The following is a 10,498-nucleotide window of genomic DNA, read 5'->3' as shown; positions in this document are numbered from 1 at the left end:
AAATACATCAAGACAGAAATAGAGTAGGGGTCACCAGGCGTGCAGGGAGCGGGGGTAGGGAGTGACTGCTATTGGGTAGAAAACTTCATTTTGGAGTGACAGAAATGTTCTGAAATTAGACTGTAATGGTGATCACATAAGTCCAGAAATATATTAAAAACCATGAAAATGTGTATTGTCAAAGGATTAATTTTACAGTATTTATATCTCATAGTTGTTACTTTATAAAAATGGTCTTGAGATACTCCTCCCAGGATGCCCCGGGTTTCCGGCCTCACCCAATCAACTGTGGAAGCTGGAGCATTGCCCGGTTCCCACGCCCCCCACCATAAAGAATGCCCCCTCCGTCACCACCCGTCAGTGCCCAGGGTAGTGCTTCCGGGTCAGCCACCCCCCCACACACACCCCCGCGCACACACGCACTGACACACGGAAGCCCCGCCCCCACAGAAGCCCCGCCCAGCAACCCCGGCCAACGGACACTCCTTCCGGTCCCATCCTAGAGACTGATCATTAGCCACCTGACCTGAGAGACTTCTTGATCACCAGCCCTGGGATCACTCGGAGGTCCCTGCCACGGCAGCCACAGTCGCCGCCGCTGCCTCCGGCGTCACCACCGCGGCCTATCCAGCACCAGCGGCTTCCGCACGGCCGCCTTCTTCTTCGCGCCACCGCCGCCAGCCATGACGACCCCGGCGCCATCCCAGGTGTGCCAGAACTACCATCCCCACTGCGAGGCCACCGTCAACATCCACCTCAACCTGGAGATGTACGCCTCCTATGTGTACCAGTCGATGGCTTTTTACTTCGACCGAGAGGATGTGGCCCTGAAGCACTTCGCTCAGTACTTCCTGAAGCTGTCCCGCGACAAGAGGGGGCAAGCCGAGAAGCTGATGGCGCTCCAGAACCTGCGAGGGGCCCGCATGCGCTGCCACGAGGTCCACAAGCCGGAGCACGACTGCTGGCAGAGCGGCCCCAAGGCCCTGGAGTGCGCCCTGCACCTGGAGAAGAGCCTCCACCAGAACCTGCTCGACCTGCACCAGCTGGCCACCGAGATGCAAGATGCCCACCTCCGCGACTTTCTGGAGTGTTACTTCCTCAACGAGCAAACCGAGACCATCAAAGATCTGGGGGACCGTCTGTCCAGCCTGCGCAAGCTGCCGGCTGCCGAAGACGGCATGGCAGAGTACCTCTTCAACAAGCTCACCCTGGGAGACGGCGCCAAGGACAACTGAGGCCGCCCTGCCTTGCCCATGGCACCAGGCACGGGGTGCCTTCCTCTGGTCACCATGCCGGGCGCTCAGATTTCAGTATTGCCTTTGCCAAACGTGCATTTCAGCAGTTTTCTTCCCCTATGGCTAGTTCTTGCAATAAAGTTACTGGTTCTTAAATAAAGATCTCTTTATTTGTGTGTGCAAAACCCATGCCCCAGCCTCACGCAGCTCAGGGTCTCCAGGGACCCAGGAAAACACCAAAGTTAATCGCCCCCGAACAGATAAGGGGGGAGGGGAGGAGTGAGGAAGAGGAGGGAGGGCAGGTGGGGGGAGGAGCAGGGGAGGGAGGTGGGGGAAAGAGTAGAGGAGGGGGGTGGGGGAAAGAATGGGGGGGTAGGGGAGAGAGGGGAGGGGTGGGGGAGAGAGTAGGGGAGGGGGTGGGGGAGGGGGTAGGAGTGGGGAAGGGAGGTGGGGGAGGGGGAAGAAGACGACAAAATGTGGTTGGAATGGGGGTGGCTGGGTAATCTGGGGGGGATGCATTTACATAAAGTATAAAGGAACATGGTCTAAAACTCCTCAGAGTCCTGTCTCTGGGGAAGAGAATGGGATCTGGCAGGGATCAAAATAAAGGGGGGCTTCAGCTGTATCTGAAATGATCTTTAAATGACACAGATGTTAACGTCTGCTGATTCTCCAGAGCAAGCTGGGGGCCCTGGGCGCCAGCCTGGCACGGTGCCCCCTTGACGAGCACACTCTGGGCTGCAGAAACAATGAGGAAGGAGCATGAGGCCAGCTCCCCCATAGCCAAGGGTTTCACAGGCAGTACTCACATGGCACTTTGCAAGCCCAAGTCCTTTTCTTCACATTGCATTTGATTTTTATAAGGGCCTCAGGAAGTAGGGCAGGTGTTATGTCTTCACCAGCGAGAAAAACGGAAAGATGGGCACTAACAGCGATCGTCCATGTCACCGCAGGTAGATCAATGGGTTAAGTAAGCTTGTGGGAACTCAGCCAGACACCCAGGCCCGGAAGGGAGGGAAATCCCCAGCACTTTCAAAGACAACCCTGATCACTGTAGTCTCCCTCCTAATTACAGAGGTGCCTTCCAGCCTAGGGTGGGGGTGGCTTCTAAACCTCAGCCAAAATCCTCCTATGAAGTCTTCAAAATTAGCAACAGAATGTATAGGAGGGAGCAAGGCACCTCCCACGGAGGCAGTCAGCACCTGCACACCTGGATCCCTGTCCTGCTGGCTCTCCCACACAGGCAGCCACACTGTTACCTGAGTTGGCACCGAATACCTGGGGAGACCTCGGCACTGGAAATCCCCCAGAGAACGCGCCATTCACCCAGATGCAGATGAGTCTCCGAGCATGGCTTCTATTCGGGCACGATCGTAAAGAGAGAGGCCGCAAAAGACGTGTTCGGCCTGCAAATCTAGCTCACCTCAAGCCGGGCTAAGAAAGCCAGTGTTTTGCCACACACATGGTGCCGGAATCCTGATCCCAAACTATGGCCCCCCTCCTCTTCCCCGGGGTCTAAAGCTGACCCCAGTCTGGTTGCCTCTCGGCCTAGAAGCCCTTTCCTGCTCTTTCCCTTTCCTGTGATTCAGGGGGACTTCCTGGGATAATGAGGGTTAGTCTGCTTACCCCCGTATGCTCTTATTTTACCTAGAAAAGGATTTCCTTGCCTGTGAGATTCAAGCAGGGTTGTGATCACACTACCACAAGCTACTACTTGTAGGGACACCTTTCACAGCTTTTCTTTCAGAACCTACCGCGGGAAGTGCAGAGAGGATGGCAGCTCAGTTCTTTCTCGCCACGTTCCTCTGCGAGGCAAAAGTGAATGATCTAAGTACCTCCTTTCGGTCCAGATCTGGGGTCTACCAACAGCCTTTGGACTGCTGGGATAGTGGCGGAAAAAAAGAAGAAACATTCAGACTAACTTGGTTCGCCCCATGGAACTTTCCAATGTTTTCCTTTCATGCATTGTCCTCCCTGTGACGTCCTCCTTTTCTCACCTTCCCCCACACGTAGCTCTCAAAAGGGACAGCCAATGTCTTGTGGGTGTGCCACCTTCCCACAGCCTCCCAGCCATCCCAACTGCAGGGTAAGGAAAAAATGTCAGGCTTTTCTGCCCTCCCGCCATCAGGATAGATGATGGATCCCTGCGGTCCTGAATGCATGCCTGATGGCGGGCACCTGGAGTAGGGTGTGGGCAGAGGCAGATGGGATTCACCTGGGCTAAGACTGGGCTTTTAAGGGCGGCGTCACAGGGTCGCCAGCAGAAGCCGAAGAGAAGCCGAGAGAGAAGCAAAGAAGCAGAAGCAGAAAGCCCAGAGAGAGTGCGGATTTGCACCCCTGCCTGCCGTGTACCTGGTAATCCCAATAAAAACCTGCAAAAACCCACTGAGGACTCTGATTCCTCCTTTACCTGGTCTGCATGGGATCAGAAAACCTGCACCGTGACCACGTCCTGCTCTTACACCAACCTTGGTATCATGACTTTTGACCCATGGGTGTGAGTTGTGACTTGGTCTTCCAGCCTGGTAAATACCACCTCTGATGCACAGCTGGGCGACTGTCAGTCACTGGCCATGCTCTGTGGCTGGAGGAATGTCTGAAATAGTAGCTGTTGCTATGGGGACTGGAGTCGCAGGCAATGATAATATCAGGACAGGCTGAGGGAAAATGATAAAATTGATAACTTCATCTCAGGCTCAAACACGGATTCAAATTAACTGTGTTGAATAATTTACCTCTGGGGAAAAAAAAATTCCTCACTGTATCACAAAGGAAATTTCTTAATAGATGGTTGTCACTGACAACTTGTACTTCATTTTCCAGAAAAAGGAAAAGTATTTTTTCTCTCAAAAAATGTGTGACAAGCAGCACAAAGCGCCCATTAATTTCTCCTGAATCTTTTCTACTCCTGAAATTTGTTCAACGTTTCTGATTTTTTTTAATTCTCCTTTTTTCCCCATGTGCCAGCAATTCCTATTTCTTTTCACAAGCCCAAGAGATACAGCTGATTGAGTATTCAGTGGAGGAAGGCATTATTGCTAACCTCAAAAGTGATACTATGCTTCAGATTTTAAAATAATTTTTTATTACAAATTGGTTTTGTTTTTGTTTTTTTCCTTGCGGTTCTGAGTTCGACTTCAGAGTGATGCTGATAGATAGAGAATTTGCTTCAGGAAAGCTGAAGAGAAGGTGAAATAAGAGTGATTAACAAAGTGTTAGGACACCTGAATGGTAAGGGAAAAAAAATTTAAGGCTTGAGTCATTCGTCCAGGAGGATATCAAAGTAGAGTAAGTTATAGTGAGAAAGTGAAGTAATAACACCTAACATATTTCTAAGACTGTCATATCAGTTCAGATTGGGTTTATTTATGAGTAACAAAGACCAGGAAATCAGTGACTTTAAAAAAAATGAGTCTGGCTAGTTCAGAAAGATCTATGCACCCCTATGTTCATAGCAGCATTGCTCACAACAGCCCCGACAGGGAAGCAACCGAAATAAACACCTGGCCACGGATGATAAAGCAGTTAAAGCAGTTGTGGTGTTCAATGTACCCAATGGAATATTACTCAGCTATTTAAAATGATGAAAGTATGTCTTTTGGGACAACATGGATGGCGCTTGAGGTGATTGTGGTAAGCAACGTAAGTCAGAACGTTAAAGGCAAATGTTGAAAAAAAGGAGACAAATGTTGGATAGTTTCTCTCACATGTGAAGAAGAAATAATAAGTCAAATGAATGAAACACAAGAAAAGTAAGTCTTAGAAATTGAGAAAAATATGAGAGTTGGGGGGGGGAAGCAGCAAGGGGGGTGGGAGGAAAGGGTAGAGGGGGTCAATCTGAGAGTGGGAATGTCAAGGCTTACACATGTATGGAGGAGTGAAGATGTACTCCCAAAAATCATGTAGTATTGCAAGTCAATGGCAAACAATAAAATCTTAATAAAATAAAATAAAAAAGAAGTATGGAGGAAAAGTTCAGGACTGCTGTGGAAGCTCCTTGCAGTTTATTTTCACTTATTCCAAGAGATGTGAGGTTTCACATTTTAACTTATTGGGCATCAAGACTCCAGAGAGGGGCCTCCCCTGGTGGCTCGGCGGTTAAGCTCTGGGCTGCAAAGCTGTCTGCAGCCTCTGCAGTGCCGGTTCGATCCCCGGCCACCTGCGAGGGTCCCACATGGCACGCAGACCTCTCCTGCTGCGCCCGCTGCTCCCCTTAGCAGTGTATTTCATCCATCTGCCTGTTCTGTTCCCTGCTCTGGCTCTGGTGAATCCTCTCACCCTCCCGCACTTCTGACTGTACCCAGTGCTTGCATTTAAAAAAAAAAAAAAAAAAAGACTCCAGAGAGTAGTGTCATTGTTAGGAACAAATTCCTGGAGAAGGGTATTCTTATAAGAAATGCTGCATCACTGACACTCCTGATGGCTCAGAGGACAACATTAAGAGATACCAATGAGTCTAAGCACAAAAGTGATTTAAAAGATGCATATATATATATATATATATAGTTAAATGATTAGCATAATAAAGAAAGCGAACACATCCTTCACCTCCCATAATAGCCCATTTTCTTGGTGAGAACATTTAAGATCTACTCTCTTGACAACTTTCAAGTATATAATATTGTTCATTACAGTTGCTAGGCTGGACATGACATTCCCAGAAGTTGTTCATCCTCTAGCTAGAAGTTTGTACCTTTGACAGACATCCCCCCGTCTCCCCCACCACCCAGCCTCAGTAACAGCTATAATTCTGTTTCTGTGAGTTTGCACTTTTAGATCCCACATATAAATCATACAGTCTATGTTTTTCTCCATCTGACTTATTTACTTAGCATAATGTCCTCAGGTCATTACATGTTGTTGCAAATGGCAGGATTTCCTTCTTTTTTTCTCTCTCTCCGTGTATGTATCGGTGTGTCTGTGTGTCTGTGTGTCTTTGTGTGTGTTCTGTTTAGCATTTGCTTTCAGGCACCACATGGTGCTCCAAACTCCGGATGTATTTTCTCTGCTCAGACCTAGAATCAGCCACTTCTCCAGAGAATCCTAGTTCCTTTCATTTCATAAATGGTATTCAAAAACTAAGACCTTGGCAAACTAGTGGGCTTTTAACTGAAAGAGTTCTCATAAAACCCTTTATCTGGTTTCTCTTAGAAATTCTGACTGGCCACACTAGGCCTATTCCTTTGGGAACCTTCATATGGAGCTACTTCCGCTTCTCCTTAAAGCCTAGATGTCCTCCAATTCCCCACGGTGCCTGCCATTCAAGCAATGTCACTTAGGTGCCAAATGTGCCTCTTTATTGATTTGAATTACCTACTGTGCCCTGCAGGTCCTCACTTTTGTGTTTTTCCCTAGACTTTGTCTCAGGGACTGTGAAGAGTAAAGGAGTCAATAATTTGGGATGGATTCTCTGCCCCAGAAAAAAGATGGTGGCTGTTTCCTAGGTTGATGTGTCCCTGTCTCTAGGCCTCTGATGATATTTAAGAGGTGAAACTTGGGTCCTTGGGCTCTGTCTGTTAACTTGCTCTTTTGAAGTCGAAAGAGTTCACTTTACATTTCTCATTCCCTTGTTGGCCAAAACACCCAGCCTCTTTTGCCTTTTGTTATGACCCCCTATGATGATGGGAGATTAAAAAATGTGTTTGTAGCCTTCAAATGTATCACCGGGAACTTACGAGGTGCCCTCTTGGTACTGGGTCTGATGCCTGCAGTGAATGAAGCCAACGAGGCTCTTGAAGAAAGAAAGGAGGTAGATTTTCTAAGCTAAAAGTTAATGCAATGTGGGGCCTCCCCTGGTGGCGCAGTGGTTGAGCGCTGGGTTGCGAGGCTGCCCGCAGCCTCTGCAGTGCCAGTTCGATCCCTGGCCACCGGCAAGGGTCCCACCAAAAAAAAGAAAAAAAAAAAAAGAAAAGAAAAAGTTAATGCAACGTGGAAATATGGGGTACACATATGGATCTAGGCTGTTCCAAGAAGCCTTTGGAAGTTCAGCTAGCTATTTATGAGAACAAAACAGGGAAGCAACGTGGGACAAGTCAAGTATAGTCCTGAGGATGCGACATTAGTCACTAAAATGAAGTGTTCTCAGGCAAGGTCAGACTTATCCACTAGGAGAGTAGATCAAGGAGTGATTTAGGACTAATACATCTAGGGACCAATGACAAACAAAAAAGTCCATGTCAGTTCTCAGACAGGAACTAGTCATGTATCCCTCTGGGGAAGCCATGCTGTGGGCTTCACAACAGAGCTACCTTTTTCTCACTGTTTGCTCTGAAGTGTCTTTTCTTCATGAACATAATTTCCTCTGATCCAAGAGGACTTTCAGTTCTTCATCTGGAGGCTCCCAAAGGAGACCTGCTGGAAAAGAACCTACTATAAAAGGTGCAAAAGAAGACCAGAGGCCTGGGAACTTGCCGCACTCTGGGAAGTCCTTTGACAAGCTTCTTTGGGTAGGGACCATCCCAGATTCAGCAGGGCTGTGGTGCAGAGGGGCTGCTTACATGGCAGGAGGAGTGATCCCATCCAGGCAGGACCCTGCTGACAGTGAGCAGACCCAGGGGCCTTGGTGAAGACTTCTGAGGCACTGAACTAGATCCCAAGAAGCTTCTGCTATTTTTAGGGACACTCGCACTAGAGTTTCACTGTTGTCTATCAACCTATATCTGACTGAAAATAAAGATGTGTAGGAAGAGGGGGTTGTGGAAGAAGAGGGAGAACAAATCAAGAAAACCCACTTCACCTATCTGAGCTGCTCATGGTAGCAAAGGAGGGTGGCCTTCAGGAAAAGAAGTTTGGGAGGAAAGGAGAATGTCCAACTTTACTAACATGTTAGGGAGAGAAGAGGAGACCCAAAGGTGGCAGGAAGCCTGAGACCCCAATCAGAATCATCATCATTATGGTCTAACTCATAACGGTTTTAAGTTTGGCAAAAATGGATGCTCTCTCCAGGAGGGTTTTATCATAAGAATATGATAGGCCCACACTGAACAAGGCGATTTTATTTCTTTTTTTTTTAAAGATTTATTTATTTATTTATATAAGCACTGGGTATAGTCAGAAGCGCGGGGGGGTGAGAGAATTTCACCAGAGCCAGAGCGGGCAACAGAACAGGCAGACTGACGAAATACACCTCTGAGGGGAGCAGCGGGCGGCAGGAGAGGTCTCTGTGGCGCCATGTGGGACCCTCGCCCGGCGGCCAGGGATCGAACCAGTGCTGCAGAGGCTGCAGGCAGCCTCACAACCCAGCAATCAACCGCTCAACCGGGGAGGCCCGAACATGGTGATTTTAATACCAAAAACTCACTGGCTATTTTTCCTCTCCACTTGTCCTTAACTGTGGATGTGTGTGGAAAAAAAGAGGATAAAGAAGTGAAGGAGGGCCTCCCTGGTGGTGCAAGGGGTTAAGACGCAACCTATGAAGCTAGCCGCACACTGCAGAACGAGTTCGATCCCCACATGGATCCCCACATGTAGCAGGGAGCTACCCACATGGCGCAGTAGACCTCTCCTATCTCGCCCGCTGCTCCCCTCAGCAGTGTATTTCGTCAGTCTGCCTGTTTTGCTCCCCGCTCTGTCTCCTGTGAATCCTCTCACCCTCCCGCACTTCTGGCCTGTACCCCGGTTCTGTATAAATAAATAAATCTTAAAAAAAAAAAAGTTCTGTATAAGGTCTTGCTGTCCTTTTTCTCTTTATACCTGAGTTTGACTATTGTTTCAATTTGCTGCTTCAGAAGCGTACAAGTGCAGATGTCGGATGTCAGGAGCACTTGAAGAACATCAAAGGCACAGTGGTGCCGCCACAAGCGTCTCAGAACAGCGTGAAAGCAACACAGGGCCGTCCCCTTCACCGCAGAGGAAGAGCATCAGACTCAGCTCTGGCACTTTCTCTCTCTCTTCAAAAATGGCTCACTGTTTTTGTCAGACATTTGGAAGAAGGAAGTTTTTCAGCAAATCCTGAAGTGTGAAAGATGCCAATGCACCTTTGCCGGTTGTCAGAGAACGCACGTGAGTCAAGACAATCGGAGAACAAGGGCAGGGCTGTTTGGGTGTATACCCAACTGACTAGCCAACTAACGAAACACAACCACCCTCCCCATGTAACCTGCAAATTCCTCAACCTCCAAAATGGACAACCACGCATCACAGTGCCTTGTATCCACAAGGTCTAATCTCAAATTGCCTTTTATCTCGGCTGAAGTCTGTCACCTCCTACCCCAGTTTCTCAGGACTCCCTCATCATCACACATTCACGCTTGCAAGACAGGGCACCTCCCCCTTTCTGTACCCTTCCTCACCCCTCCGACTTTTGAAATCCTCCTCCTGTGACCATTATGAGTAATGTTTCCTGCATTCTCAATCCCTTTCCTGAACATTCCCTTTACCTTCCTGCTCTGACTGCCATCTGGAATTCCCCTAAGATCATGCTTCCCTGGCAGCCCCCCAAAGGCATGGCCATTTTCCCCAACACACAGTACCCCTGGGCCAGAAGGCAAGGTAGGAATCCTCTTCCTTCCTTAGTGACTTCCAGGCTACTCCCTCTCGTCCCTCCACCCATAAGTCCCCAGTTTAGAATTCAGTGTCGCCTATTATGACCCCCACTATCCCTTCTCGGTATAATTATCTAGGGACCCCTACCCCACCTTTCCTATCTAGCTCCTGGCTGATGGCAGTGTTCTAAGGCTTGAGCTCTAATGCCTGGCCATTTCAGGAGCGGCTCAGATCAGCCTTTCCACAATTTGGTTTCTTACTGTCTTGATTTCTTCTCCTCCCATGTTCTTGTCCTCTAATCTACTCAGTCACTCATTACTATAATGATATCATAGACCTTGTCATCTGTGATAACTGTTCTCCTTCCATTATCCTAGCCCATGCATCAGACTCTGAGACGTCCACCTCCTGTTTTTCTAGTTCATTCTCTCTAGTGTCCTGATGCCAAAAATCCTTTAACCCCTGTAAGAAATCAAATCATTTGGTCCAACAACATTTTCACTGCATCTGAACCCCTTGATAGTCTCTATTTTCTCAGGTTCAGTCCCCCTTGTACTGGCTTGGGAAAAACCCTACATGATTAAATCCATTTTCCCCACATACCACACCTGAACCCATGCAACTGAATGTGTCCAGAGAAAAAGCCAACCATACTGACTGACTGCACTTAAATTTAACGAGTATGACTTTTTTTTTTTTAACAAGGTGTTTCCTTTTTTTTTTTTTTTAGATTTATTTATTTACTTATACAAGCACTGGGTACAGTCAGAAGCACGGGA

The 10,498-nt window shown here is 48.2% G+C and overlaps 1 protein-coding gene across 1 annotated transcript; it reads left to right on the top strand.

The window, feature by feature from the left end:
* Positions 1-683: 683 nt before the first annotated feature.
* LOC311187467 (ferritin heavy chain-like) lies at positions 684-1,235 on the top strand (the record flags this gene model as incomplete). Its single annotated transcript, XM_084258878.1, has 1 exon — positions 684-1,235. One exon carries the CDS (start codon positions 684-686, stop codon positions 1,233-1,235), a length of 552 nt encoding a protein of 183 aa, XP_084115004.1.
* Between the last annotated feature and the right edge of the window lie 9,263 nt (positions 1,236-10,498).

This window comes from Talpa europaea (assembly GCF_964194135.1).
Source record: "Talpa europaea genome assembly, chromosome: X".
Classification (NCBI taxonomy): Eukaryota; Metazoa; Chordata; class Mammalia; order Eulipotyphla; family Talpidae; genus Talpa; species Talpa europaea.
This window is presented reverse-complemented; position numbering and strand designations above follow the sequence as displayed.